The 15,329-nt window shown below is 40.1% G+C and overlaps 1 protein-coding gene across 3 annotated transcripts in view; it reads right to left on the bottom strand.

The window, feature by feature from the left end:
* The window catches only part of LOC131992044 (WD repeat-containing protein 7), a 162,745-nt gene that overhangs the window by 22,608 nt on the left and 124,808 nt on the right, over positions 1-15,329 (bottom strand). For all 3 annotated transcript variants that reach the window (XM_059357387.1, XM_059357388.1, XM_059357389.1), the window contains 5 exons: positions 12,243-12,429; positions 3,678-3,795; positions 2,682-2,831; positions 2,441-2,523; positions 801-900 (listed from right to left, as the gene is read on the bottom strand). In XM_059357387.1, coding sequence (XP_059213370.1) covers positions 801-900; positions 2,441-2,523; positions 2,682-2,831; positions 3,678-3,795; positions 12,243-12,429 — 638 coding nt within the window. The remainder of the gene's footprint in view (positions 1-800; positions 901-2,440; positions 2,524-2,681; positions 2,832-3,677; positions 3,796-12,242; positions 12,430-15,329) is intronic.

Here is a 15,329-nt window from a genome sequence, read left to right as displayed (position 1 = left end):
AGAGAAAAAAAAAAGAAGTGGAGGTAACAAAACCCCTCTCCTGCTTCCCCTTTTCTTCTCTCCTAATTTCCTTTTATTTACACCCATTGTTACTGTTCTCCTCATCTCTTTCACTACTATCCTGTCGTTAGAGCTAATACGTAAATGGGTAAGTAGAAAAACTTAAAGATAGGCAAGAAACAACTGGACAGATGAAAGGGGAGGTGGATAAAAAAAGAGGGAGAAGTGGATGGATCAACGCATTAGATGATCTGTTCAGTGATGGATGGATGGATGGATGGATGGAGCTTTGATTAAATGGATGGATGGATGGATGGATGGATGGATGGATGGATGGAGCTTTGATTCAATGGATGGATGGAGCGATAGATGTATGTATGGATGTATGTATGTATGTATGTACGGAGCTTTGATTAAATGGATGGATGGATGGATGGATGGAGCATTGATTAAATGGATGGATGGATGGATGGAGCTTTGATTCAATGGATGGATGGATGGATGGATAGACGGATGGATGGAACTTTGAATCAATGGATGGATGGATCGATAGATGTATGTATGGATGTATGGATGTACGGAGCTTTGATTAAATGGATGGATGGATGGATGGATGATGGAGCTTTGAGTCAATGGATGGATAGATGGATGGATGGATGGATGGATGGATGGATGGATATAACTGTCACACAGGCAAAAGCTTTGGCATTGATCAGAAACCAACTACATATTTGAGCTTTTGTCTTTTGTGATCAAACAACAGAGCTGCTGAGATGAGCAGTGCAGAGCTTTTAACGTACCTGGCATTTTCCAGTACGGACGTCGTAGAGGGCCACTGAACCCTGGCGAGCTCCGACAGCGATGCGGTGGCTACGGTCACAGTAACCGACCATGTAGAACCTGAACAAATGGACAACTATTAATATATTGAACTGGGCATCATCTACCTATTTAAATACTCCCACAGTTGCTAACAGGTGGCTAAATGAGGCTACAGTTATTGTAGGGGACATTTAATGTCATCACACCGGACACAGACAGGAACTCTGTCACTAGTCCGCCTCACAGCCTCAAGTCATGTTTTTCTTGCTCTTGCAAACTCTTGTAGATTGTAAATTATGTTAATATACAATTTATTAGGCTACTATCGCTAACTTGTCGGAGACCGAAGCATAACAGTAGTAACGCTGAAGTCATGCAACCATGGAGTAGTTTGTTACAGCATAACGTTAGCTTTTTACTTCTGTTGGCTGCATTAACACTTCAAAATCCACAGATTATCAGTAACTTATTTTAAATCAATTCTCAAAACCTACTTTTATAGACTTGCTTTTATGTAATGCTTTCTATCTTACCACTCCTTTTTACTTTTTTACTCCTTTTACCTTTTATTTTCTGTGTATCTGTATCTGTATCTTTAATGCAAACACTGTTTTTAGCCTTATGGCATCATTCTCGTTGTGATAAACTCCTGTCTGTCGAAGCACTTTGTAAACTGCTGTTTTTAAAAGGTGCTATAAATAAAGTTATTATTATTATTATTTTTATTATGATTAATATCCTGCTGTACAAAACTTGTCAGCATCAGAAACGTGTGTTTGTCACAGAGATTATTTTCTGCCATGAACAAAAATCCATTGCAAAAATTCCATTGGCAAATTCTCAATAGACCTCATGGCAATGCTACTTCTGGGTTGGCCTACAAAAATATGTCCTTTTGTTTGCTCTATATAAGACCCAGAACTTATTAAGCCACCACAAAATAAAAATGTCCCTATTATTATCACACACACGCACACCCACACACATAAACAGATTGAGCTGTATCGGCCATATGCCCTGAGGCTGATATCTGTACCTTTGACACTCGGGGGTCAACTTTCCATAACCCCTCCCCAATTCACCCCCAGTGACCTCATAAGGAAACATGGCCAGGCTGGTTAACACAGACATAAGGGCTGTTTCCACTACCGGGCAATACCCGGAATGAGGCGGGTCTCAGTCGCCAAACGCCCCTAATTTGAATTGCCGCTAATGAGCCGGAGGCCGGCTTATTAAGAAGAGCGCCAGTTAGCTACAGTTAGCTCTGTATGGAAATTCTAAATTAAAAAGACAGTTTGCAGAATCAAACCATTAAATTATAGCCATTTGGATATGTGCTGCTGCTACAGGTTTGTTTACAACAAGCACAGGACACTCTGTGAATTAACCGGCATCGCTAACTGTGCACAATCACTCTGTCTATGATCAGCGGAGACTCTGTGCATAATTAGCCATGCTGCTTTCAGCTGCTGACGTTGTGCACAGTTAGCGATGGCGAAAACCATACGTCACCCCCGGAGTCTCTAAATCCCTCTGGGAGCTAACTTTTGAGAGGGTGTGGCCTGAGACTTTCCCAGTGGCCACTTTCCCCCCTGAGTCGAAACACAGCTATACTTACTTGCAAATAGCGGGGAAACACTCCTGAAGTCCTTTCTTCTTCACCAGAGACCCTTCAATACAGTACATGATGATATCCATCACCTGGAGAACAGAGTGGAGATGGAGAGGGGAGGAGGAATAGTAGGAGGTCATTATATTTTATAAAAGCTGAATATGCAATTGGGTTATCTTTAGTGGGATTCAGGAGAATTCCATCTTTATAACTAATAATATAACATGTGATATGTAACAACATTTACCTCGACCAGCAGATCCACAACGTCTCCAGGCATCTTCTCAATCAAGATGTCGATCACTCGCAGGATCTCAGTCTTGGCTCTGGCCAGAGTGGTGGTGTGAACGTTCTGCTGCGACTGAGAGTTCGCCTGAGCTGCGTTGTACCGGTGAACCTGGAAATCAAAAGTTAGATTAACCCTCTGAACCCCAAGCAGTTTCAGGTTTTTTTTTTACTTCTCTCTATTCACATTTTGCTCACTGTGGACTTGTATTTCACTATATTATACAAGTCCTGCAGCTGGCTAGAAGTGTGAAAACAAAAATGTCTTTTGTGCAGACTATCAGTTGACATAAATCATTAAAAACAAAAGAAAAAAATGCAAGTTGAATTTCTCTGATAAATTAATTTAAAAAAATGGGGATAAAATGGAATTTATATAAACAAAACTTGTGCCCACAAGTGTGATGAATATTGGAAAAAGTGTGTGTGAGTGTTGACATGCTGTTCATATTGACCTATTTGCATTTTTACAACCTCTCCTGTCCTCTCCTCTCAGCTCTGTGTAAACGTGATCTCAGCAAAATCAATCATGGCTTCCCAGTTGCACTGAGAAGCACAGAATTTATTGTTTTCAACAGGATCTAGTGATTCCAAACAGTTTATTTTAAGTGATTTTGACAGAAATATCACAATTTTAATCTTCATTTTGGTTACATTTTCTAATGAAAATGTTCCTAACCAATGATCCTTACAAGAACTGTCGGAAAATTAAAATTTCAGAGGGTTAATATGAGGCTTCAGAAGTCTGAGTTAGACAAATCAATGGGTATCTTCCAAAGTGATATTCTTTTTGTTACTATCCTCCACTACAGTCAGCATGGAAACACTGACTTGCTCTAGATTTGAACAAAAAAGTCAATATCAAACATAATCTACTTCATACATGATATATAAAAGTATGTGGTGTCTGATGACTTTTTGAAGCTGCTGTCGGGATGATTGAGCAGTTCAGTTTTACCTCTCTTGCAATGGTGGTGATGAAGGCCGGGGGCCGGGCTGTAGCGATGAGAGAGAGGGCATGGCGCGCTGAGCGAGCAGAATCTGCAGGCGGGTTGAGGGGCAAACCCATGGTGATACTGTGGACAGAGAGAGTGGCAGAGGTGTCAAAAATACAAACCGAAACAAATCTACAAGAAAAAATTGCAGATTTCTGAGATTTAAAGTGGCAAATCTGCTCGAAAAAAGTCAACTTTTTTCTCGCAGATTCACCACTTTAAATCTCATAAATCTGCAAATTTTTTTCTTGTAGATTTGCCACTTTAATCTCATAAACTTTTTTTCTCAAAATATTACCCCCCTCCCCCGGGTCCGTATGTTTGTTTTACACATTCTTGCTGTATGTAATATCCTCCAATATTCTCTAGGGTTGAAATTTGGAATTTGCAAGTATTTCAATGAGTGCCCTATTAAGGGTTAAAGAGAGATATTTCAATGATCTGAAGAGGGAGAGAGACATTTAAACAGACAATTTTCTAGAGGGAGAGGAAGAGAACGAGATTAAGGTGAGCGAAGCGGCAGAGAGAGATCGAGCCTTACTAATATATGGAGTGAAGAGATTAGCGGGCAGCTTATAATGTCAAGGCCGAGTCAATGGGAGCCATTCACCAGACGACAGCATAATGGACTCCCACAATGCAACAGGAATTAGACACACACCCTAACAGCTGGCCACACACCCCTCTGAGTGTGTGTGTGTGTGTGTGTGTGTGTGTGTGTGTATGTGTGTGTGACAGAGAGAAAGAGAGAGGGGGCGAGCAGGGCCACCTTGTTAAGAAATGACTCTGGGAGAGAGAGAGAGAGAGAGAGAGAGAGAGAGAGAGAGAGAGAGAGAGAGAGAGAGAGAGAGAGAGAGAGAGAGAGAGAGAGAGAGAGAGTGAGTGATGGGTGGAGGCACGGCCGAGCTGCACGATTCATCTCCTCTGATTACAGATCACAGCTACAGCACCTGTAATTAATACTGGTAATATATTGGCAATATATCAGCAATATTGAAATGTTTAATTTCATTTAGAGGGCTGGCTGTAATTGGAAACAGTCACGATGTTGATATAAGGCGGCAGGAGAGCAGGGAGCTAATTGTACAGAGAACCACTGAGGTTAATAACCAACAGTTAGGACATGTAATGAAATAATCTGGATTATTATTGCAGTCATTGGAGCACACACACACGCACACGCACACACACGCACACAGACACACAGACACACACACACACACACACACACACACACACATACACACACACACACACACAGTGTCATTAATGAAACCAAAATTAGAAGCTTATTAACCTGTGACCTGTGCAGTCTATTGCAATTCATTACAACAGTGAGGTTGTCTTTGTAAAGTTAATTATTGTTGTTTTATTTATTTATTTAGGTTGGTTTTGTTATTTTGTTGTTGTTCTTCTTTTTCTTTTTTTTTTCTTTTTTACTGTGTTTGTCCATTGGTGATTTATGTTGTGTTTTGTTTAAATTAATTAAAAAAAAGAAAAAAAAAGTTCAGAGTTCAGTTTCTCTTGTGGAAATACAGTCACGGAAAAAAAAATATTAGACCATTGTTTTTTTCCAATGTCTTGTTCATTTTAATGCCTGGTACAACTAAAGGTAACAAATATAATGATAACAACAAAAATAGCTGATAAGAGTTAATAAAAAATCGAATATTTAATTTAATTAATAAATCTAGACATTTTACATGGTTTTCTTGATAATAACCAAAATCATTATCAAAAAAACATGGAAAATGTCTAGATATCAGCTCTTAAATTAAACTCTTATGAGCTATTTTTGTTGTCATCATTATATGTGTTACCTTAAGATGTACCAGGCATTAAAATGAACAAAAAATTGAAGAAAACAAGGGTGGTCTAATCATTTTTTCCATGACTGTATGTTAAATTAAATCAATAATACTACATTCACAGTCAAAGACATACACTGCATGTATTCTGTATAATGAAATGGCTAGTTTTGGAGCAATTTGCCAAGTCAAGGCAAACAAAAAGTAAAACTAAAAACTAAATAAGAACAAAAGAGAAAGGAATTTCCCTGAAATTAAAAACAACTGCGCCTGACTAAATAACCAGATTCTATGATCAAATTTAATCTGTTCAACTACTGAATTGACAGTATGTGGAGCTGATAAGAAACACACACACACACACACACACAAGGTCCGGTGTGTGTGAACCTGGCAACATGGCTGCATTCAAAGCCAGTATCACGCTGACATTATCCAGTCAATACTGAGTCACACACATACACACAGTGAGGATTGGAAGTATTGATTTTTTTTGTGTGAGGGAGGAGTGAATAACCTCGATCACATGATGAGAGTCACTGCTGTGAGAAAGCCACTGACTGACTGACTGTTTACTGACTGCCTTGCTCAGGGAGTCACAGACTGGATGCTTTACTATGCAACGACCTCACCGATTGGTTTGCTGCCAGATAGAGTTGGGTCGATTTCTGGGTTTGCTGGTCCGGTCCGCTTAAATGTTATGCAGACCATCTGAATCTGCAATCATTTATTATTAGACTAGATGTTTTATTAGCTTTACTGACTCGTTTACTGACTGAATGATTTGCTGATTAATGTACTGGCTGGCTTAGGCGCTGACTGCCTTGCTCATTTATTGTCTAACTGGGTTTCTAGCGACCTATTCACTGGGTGGTTTAACCCCTTAATGCTCAGCCCCCTTTATTGAGAATTGGGGGTGGAGGCAGTGTGTCTTTAGGGGCAGATAGCAGGTCAGCAGTAGATGCTACATAGACGTGGTGAACATCATCTGAAAGCTAAGAACCTAAAGATTAATTTGAGATGCTCGGCAGTGTGAGTCAACATGTTCTAGAGCAGGGATGGGCAACTGGAGGCCCAGGGGCCGCATACGGCCCGCACCCTCACTTGAAATGGCCCTCAGTACAACTACATTCATTTGAGCATGAAATCTTAAAAGTGCAGTATAAATATGCACAAAATTACTTCTTGCAATTAATGTTGGTCTGCTGTTCTTGCAGCAAAAAAAAAAAAAAGAAATCACAGTAAGTGGTTATTTTTTATTTGCTTCAAACCTTTTATATTCCTATTTATACTGTTATACATGCATTTGAGCATGTAATATGTGAAGTTACTGCACTGTTAACATGGACACAAATCTCCAGTCGTGGAAAAAGTATTCAGATCTCTTACTTCAGGAAAAGTACTAATACAACACAAGTAAAACTCATGCATTCAAGAAATACTTAAGTCGAAGTACATAAAAAATGTACTTAAAGTATGAAAAGTAAAAGTACTTGTTATGCAGAATGTCCTCACTCAGATATATAGTCTAAATATATATTTTTAGATTATTTGTCGTGAGGTATTTCTATTAACTATATACTGTTGCGAGGTTTAATATATAAAAATGCATAATCATTTTAAAGTGTTTTTTATGTTAAATCTCGACCTGAAAATCTAAAGCTGTCAGCTAAATGTAGTGGAGTAAAAATACAATATTTGCCTCTAAATGTAGTGAAGTAGAAGTATAAAGTTACATAAAATGGAAATAAGTACATTTTCTAGGTACTTGTACTTTACTTAAGTACAGTACTTGAGTGTATGTACTTAGTTACATTCCACCATCATGGTATATAGGGCAATATGGGGTATATATAGGGTTTAGAATATCAATATATGGCTTTCTGAAGTCCATTACAATGCTCAATTATGTCCCATAAATTGCAATTTTTGGGTTGATACCATTAAATCAACACATATGCTGCTGAATTTCAATATTATAAAAGATAAAGATGGTCAAAAACCCTCTAGAATATTACACCAAGACCTTTGGAACACCAAAGAAAAATCCATGCTGTGATATTGTTTAAAAAACTTTAGACATTTTGGAGATTTCTGCATTTTCTGCACCGGGGGGGTCAGAATGGACATGACTGACTTGACTGGTTTGATAAAAAGTTTAGTGGCTAAGAGGTTTTTTCAGCCATCTACTAACTGGATGTTTTACTGGCTGGCTGGGAAACTGACATACCAGCTATTTGACTAACATATTAATCAACTGGATTACTGAATACTCACTGACATATTCCCAAGTTCAAAACTTTATTTTCTCTTTTTTACTGAGAAGTGTCCTGCAGTTTGTGATCATTGTTTCTCTGCATGGAAACATCCTGTTGTGTTCATGAGTCAGCATCTATGTTGACAACAACATGCACTTATCTCTGCACGACACAAACAGATTACCAAAACATTGATTTACCTCTGCATGACAAATGCAATACTTCAAAAAAGACACAGAGTGAATAAAGTGTGTAGCTGACGTGCAGGGATAAATACATCTCTTTACACACATTAAAACATGCATTTATCTCTGCAGTGGCCACAATAAACACATCTCCGTCTGATCAAATGAGAGCCGGCTTTATTTCAGCAAGAGGCCTTTACATTGCAGTCCACTGCAGGACATCTGGTGAGCTCACACTCGTGTTGACAGACGGACTTTAGAAGTTTGAAAGTTCCTTTTTTGTAAGGTACACAGTTTTTATGTGTGTTTGTTTTGTCCACATTTTAAATTCTGACTCAAATTCTGAAGAACCTGTGACTCAGTAGACTTAGCAAAGTAAGAAAAGTGAGAGACAGATGAGAAGATTATGTATTTCAGAACATGGTTAGCCTGTTTTATCATTAAGACTGGAATGCACGAGTAAAAACCAACAAGATCTCCAACCTAAATGACAGAGGCCGCGTTTCCCAGATTCGCTCTTAGCGCTTAAGAAGCTCTTAAGCGCTAAGAGCGTCTTAGGGACGCTCTTAAGAGCGCTGTGAAAGAAGGAAGTGTTTCCCAGAGTCGTTCTTAGCTTAAGAAGATCTTTCACTAAGAAGGAAGTGTAAGATCGCCCTGACCCACTCTTAACGGCCTTCTTAGCGACCAAACGCTCAGTGCAGCCGCATCAGGGAAAGTTATATCGGACACAAAGGAATACTAAAACCCTGCGTAATGATGAATGTGCGCTCATAGCTGCAGAACACTGACGCAAGAAAAATAATAGCATAAGAAGAAAAATAACGATATAAAAATAAAGAATTGCCCATGTGTTCCTGTAGCTACATAAATAAAATAAATCATCATTACTATCACCCTTTACGTTTTCACACACATTCGGCATCTGCATATGAGTTTACAGTAGCTATAAAAACATCAACAACCCTGTGGTATTTCACAGATATGAGGGAAACTGACAGGTGTAATTGAACTCAGCTGGAACCTCATCAAGAGGGTCTCCACCTGCAAGTCTATATAAAGGCGTTGCCGAAGTCCACGCGTGTGAGACACCATGGCTGCAATACAGCATATTCTCGCTGCGAACCAACAGCGTCGCCGTGAGCGAAGCCAGACGGTTTATGTAAACGCTTATGTGCGTCAGCACTTCTCCCCACCTGGCATCGATTGATTTATATTTCAGCACCACGGCGGTGGACAGCTCCCACTAAGAGCTTCTTAAGAAGCTTCTTTGGCGGGATCTTAAGAAGGCAGTTAAGAACGCATCTGGGAAACACCCCTATCTTAGCGCTCCTTCTTAGCCGAACCCTTCTTAAGAGCCTTCTTAAGTCCTTAAGAACGAGCGAATCTGGGAAACGCGGCCAGAGTAGGTGTCAATAATGAATTCATTATCCTTAACCATTTATCCGCACTCGAGTCATGGGGGGACATTGGGCAAGAGGCGGGGTACACCCTGGACAGGTCTCCAGATGGTCAAAATCCCATTTAAAAATATATGGATATATATCTTTTATATCGATATATCGCCCAGCCCTAATTGTTTGTATAAAGCATTAAAATTAGTAGCAGTAGTAACAATTGTAGTATTTCCAATGAAATTGTACAGGGTCTGTCAAATGCTAAAAATCCTTAAAATCAAGACTTTATGCTGTATGTACAACCTTGATTCTAAATAAAACCTAAATAAACAGAATGCATCAAATTCAAAATTCAGTGTATAGTTACAAAAACAAAGGCTCATAGTTTGAACAATAAATATATTGCCATTGTGCAGTTTTCAATTGAATATAAGTGAAAAGGGATTAGCAAATGATTACATTCTGTTTTATTTACGTATTAGACAATTTCCCGACTTTTTTGGAATCAGGGTTTTAACTCCAGGTTTCCAGACTGTTCTTTATGTTAACCATTTATCGTAAAACCCTTATGTCTCACACTTTTCAAGTTCTCTTCACTTCCTATTGTGCAAAAATTTGATTGCGTTGTTTTCTCTTCTACCCGCACACAAACACACACACACAGCGGCAGCAGACATATCTATACTCATTTAACCAGACTGACCCGGCTCGAGTTTCAGCCTTAATAGGATCAACTCATGTTGGCCAGTTAGATTTCAGCAGGGAGGAAGACACATACACACACACTCACACTCACTCACACACACACACACACACACACACACACACACACACACACACACACACACACACACACACACACACACACACACACACACACACACACACACACACACACACACACACACACACACACACACACACACACACACACACACACACACACACACACACACACACACACAAAAAAGAAGATATCACAGAATTTTCTTCTCTGTGACCTCTGATCTTAATTCAAACAAAATGCTCATTCTCGTAACCACAAGCTCACTATGACTGTGTGAAGGCAGCCATAACCTTTGACCTCCTCTCTGCTGCTTGTGATGTTGATGGTCCAGGAGGTACACTCTGCTGCTGTCAACATCTGGGGTCTAACACTAACTTCTGTCAAACAGGCAGTCACAGTTTCAGTGACTCGTGGAAGTAAGAAGTCTGATAAATCAACCGCCTTCATACACACATCTACTTGGTGGAAGACGACCAGAACCCTGTCAGGTGATGCCAGTCTTGCTTGTGCCAGCACCAGCATTGCCCAGGATTATTTGTCAGCATGTACAACTTGTATCTCAGTTGAGGAAAGGTGAACTGGTCATTAGAATTTAAAGGGTTCACCCTCTGAGGAGCAAGGAGTTTCTTCATAATCTGACCACTAGTGTTTCCTGGAGGGACATTTCTATAGTAGGTCCCCCTTAAAAGAACGCAGACAACACATGCACACAGACAGACGACTCGTATGTCAGAGCAACGCAGACATCGTTACATCATCATAATGTCCTGCAATCAGATTACAGCCTGGCTTCCATAACTCAGTGTGTCGGCTCTATAATGCTTCTGTGCATGTGTATGTGTTTGTGTGTGTGTGTGTGTGTGTGTGTGTGTGCGCTTATATTTGTATCAATAAGCAGGCGTTCTGTACTCTGGAATCTGAGAGGGTCGACTGAGCAGCAGTCAACACAAACAATAAATAAGTTGAGGACAGGAGTATTCTGAACCAAAGTATCTTTATGTAAGCTTTGTTTTTATGTGCATGTGTTTTTAGGTATTTTATCCGTCACGTCTTTGCATGCTGGCCATTAAAAAGAAAGCCTAGTTGGCCGAAAGCCATGTTGGCCAATCACACAAAGGGGAAACAGGTTGGTCCATCAGAAGCCTCAAAAAAAACTTTTACACAAAGGCTACCTGGCTGCAATGGAGCATCATTCGATTTGTAGCACAATTTTATGCTGAACCCAAAGTACAGGGAAGGGAGATTCTGTCTGTTATAGGAGGCTAATGGCAAGCTTGTACCAACAGGCTACATCCGACTAGCCAGACGAGTACAAAAGTAACTGTAAATGTATGTGTTAACATGTAAAAAGTCCTGTTAGCAAGATTAGAACCAGAACTATTTGGGCCACACACAAAATGTTGCCTCATTTGTAACGCCTCACCAGCTCACGACACAATTTCGCTGCGAGGGAAAAAAGTGTGAGCTGGTTTTTTACGAGGCCCCTTGTTTCTTAAGTCATGGACAAATTTATTTCTGTCCACCCTTTTGTGAACTGTGGAAAGCCACAGTCAAGTTATTTCAATTTTAAAATGTAACGTTCCTCCACATTGCTTCATACAGGAAAGTGTGTGTGTGCGCCGACAGGGACTTCATGGTGCATTCGGCTGCATCTTGTCAATACAGGAGAATTATTTTAAATAATACAGAATGCCTGTTGGTCTGACTGCATTTGGCTATATTCCATTATATTATTTTACCTTAAATTATCATATGGCGCCTGAATATTGGGTTTTCCTTTACATAAAAAAATGCATTTTCACATAAATTGATGCAGAAATTGGTGCATGAAATCATTTACTCCCCACCCTGGAGGGAATTTTACAAAAGTTATATTTTCAGTGACCTAAAACCCAGGTTGCATGTGGACAAAAGGTCAAAAATGCATAAAAAATAACAAATTAAAAAAATACCTATGTCTTGGTAAGATCAAGTCATGTTCCAAGTGCCAAGTCTTATACATATATATTAAGGTAGAGGGTATATTTATGTATTTCACATTTAAAACATACATATTTAGCAAGTTATCTATAACATTTGTGTGTGCTTAAACTCACTTGGCCAGCTGTTTTTCGGCGTCAGCGCACAGCTCCAGCAGCCCCATGAGCACCGCTGACACGTCCATATATGGCTCCCACACGGTGAAGCCTCGGCCAATCAGATCGATGGCGGTGCGGCGGATGGTGCTGTGGGGAGGCAGCTTAGGGCTGGGGGGCTGCAGCAGCAGGAAGGTCAGCGCCTTACCTGCAAACGGTAGAAACAGTCAAATCAGAGGAAAGCAGAATAAATCGGGGGCGGGGGTTTATCTGAAATGACAGACGCTCGATGTTACTCTCCGACAATGCTATGGCACATGTGACTTAATCAGCTCCTATTTCGCTGCTTTTTCTCTCCTTTGTTGCAGGAGAACAATATCATGAGAAGAAGTGAATGAAGATAATAAAGATATTGAGATAAAATCAAACCCAGAGAGACTGCAACTGTATTGGTCACCATGACACCTTATATTTCAAATTTTTATAATTTTTGCTTAAAAATAGGACATTAAATCTGCAATAATGTGTTTTTTAATTGTTGAGGACAGTACACATTAAATTCTAATGTCAATGGAAATGCACCAGAGTTATCTTTACAGCCAATTTGCAATCTTAAAACTAAAAAGAAAAAATCTTAAAAAAGAGATAAGACGCATGACGATAATAGCGAGTCACAGCCCCGCCTGCTGCAGCAACATGTCATTACTATAAATAAATCATAACTTCTTAATGTTTCAAATGAGGTATGGGTGAAAAGATTCAACTTTGGTATTACACACACACACACACCGAGAGGATAAAGACCGCGAGCGGGATGGAGGTCACTTCATAGCTGACCTGACATTTGAGCCAGTCTCTGTGGGGACAGACTGACCATTAAGGCTCCTGAAAATATTCCCCCATCCACACACACACACACACACACACACACACACACACACCCCTTCCCCCCGGGTGTCTGTCTGTCTGTCTGTCTCTGCCTGTCTCACCCTCTGAAGCCTGAGGTCCAGAGCTTTTAGCAGATTCTTCCCAAAGTGCTTCAAAAAGATAAAGTCAGAGGGAAAAAAATGGAGACAGCAAGGCAGAAGAATCCTGGTTTCGTACAACATTTGGAACCATTAACAGAAAACCATATGTATATAAATACACTCTGAATGAATAAATAAATGATCAGTTCATTTATGATACGTCAGTGATGTATGTGCAGAATTTTCTGGACTACAGCAAGCCTGAGTCCACTCAGAGATCAATACAGTTCATTATATTTACAATTGAAATGTAAATGCTAAACAGTCATAACATCAGGAAACGTATAATATAAAACAGATCATTTACGATAAGTATTTATAATCCTGTGGTGGCTGTAAAGGTCCTTCAGTCTCCAGACACACAGCTAATGTCATCATCTGGATCTCCTGGCATTTAATCATCAGCCCGCCTTAAATGGCAAACCACCTTCCTTATTGGTTTATATCCGCACACACAGCCTATGGATGGAGCTATGAAAGATATAGCTAGAGGCTAACTGTGTTAGCATTGCTGGTTACGACCGTTATAATATATATCGGCAGCGACAGATCAGCGCTAACTGTGTTAGCATCGCTGTGCTGCATTGTTATGGGTGACTGTAAGAGATGGGATTCTGCGCTAACATTGTTAGCAGTTGTGCAATCTGGGAACCCAGCGGCTATCAGTCTAGAATCAGGGGGGCAACAGCTCATATTTTGGGGTTTCCAGTATAGCCAGTGGATATCTGGATAACCAGTGGAAGACATCCTCTTTCGTGTGGCAGCCATTGTTTACAGTCTGATTAGCAACTTGAGACGTGACAACAGAGTTGGAGTTGCGAGACGTCTTCGACTTGATTGTCTTTATCAGACTAGGTAACTATTCATCCATTCATTCATTCATACATTATCCATAACCGCTTATCCGCACCGCAGACTGTATATAAATAACGGACGTAGTCACGTCACCCATTGGTTTGTTGCCCTTTGGAAGCATCGAGTTCAGCGTTACACTCGTCACCATCTTGTGTCGCCATCTTGTTTCCGATACGGGGAGCAGACCATATCTGGACTGTGGAGGAGCGAGAGGGATCTGATCACTGACTACAGCGTCTCTACACCTCAACCTGACTGAGAGAAGCTGCTCCTAATTCATGTTAGCATTAACTGGAGCATTAACTGAGATGTTAGTTTTGGCAAAAAACGAAAACTAAATGTACGTTACTTACCTAAGAAAATTGAGCAGCGACTCCTTGGAGTGTCTGTTAGTCCAACCAAACGCTGAACAAGACATTTTAATGAACAAAATGTTCAAATAAACCGTCATTAAGTGAAAATACAGTGAAAGGGTCAAAGTTATGAGACCAAACTGCTAAACGTCCTTTTTTACATCTCTATAACATTAAAAATAACTTTATTGACACGTTGCCGTGGATACGCATTGTTCTGCTTCTCTCCTGATGACGGTTCACCTTGGTTGGTGACCTGTCAATCAAAGGTAGCCACGCCCCAAATCATATGATTCTTTATCTTCTATTTTCTTCTAAATGGGGCCATTATTAGAACTATTTAGATCAAATTGTCTTGAAGAAGATTTTTTACTAGTGACTAAGACTATAGTGTTGTCTTAAAAAAACTTCTGGGGTAATAAGTCAAGTGAGAAGTTTTCTCATTTTGCACTGAAATGAATGGACAGATTTTATTGCAGCTAAATTTACAACGCAGAACGCAGTTTAAGGCACTTCCTGTTTTGTCTCCCTGCTCAGACACGGAGATTGCCGCCTGATCTGCACTTGGCTTGTGGGGGACTGGAGCTGATCCCAGCTGACATTGGGCGAGAGGCGGGGTACACCCTGGACAGGTCTCCAGACTATCACAGGGCTGACACATAGAGACAGACAACCATTCATGCTCTCATACACACCTACAGGCAATTTAGAGTCACCAATTAAACCTAAGCCATATCCTAAGCAATATCCCACATATTGGGGATCGGTTAAGACTGATGTCAAAATAATCTGTATCAGCATCGGCATTAAAAAACCTGTATCGGTCGACCACTAATAGACACCTGGCCAATCATATAGCTGGAATACTACTG

This window comes from Centropristis striata, chromosome 19 (assembly GCF_030273125.1).
Source record: "Centropristis striata isolate RG_2023a ecotype Rhode Island chromosome 19, C.striata_1.0, whole genome shotgun sequence".
Classification (NCBI taxonomy): Eukaryota; Metazoa; Chordata; class Actinopteri; order Perciformes; family Serranidae; genus Centropristis; species Centropristis striata.
This window is presented reverse-complemented; position numbering and strand designations above follow the sequence as displayed.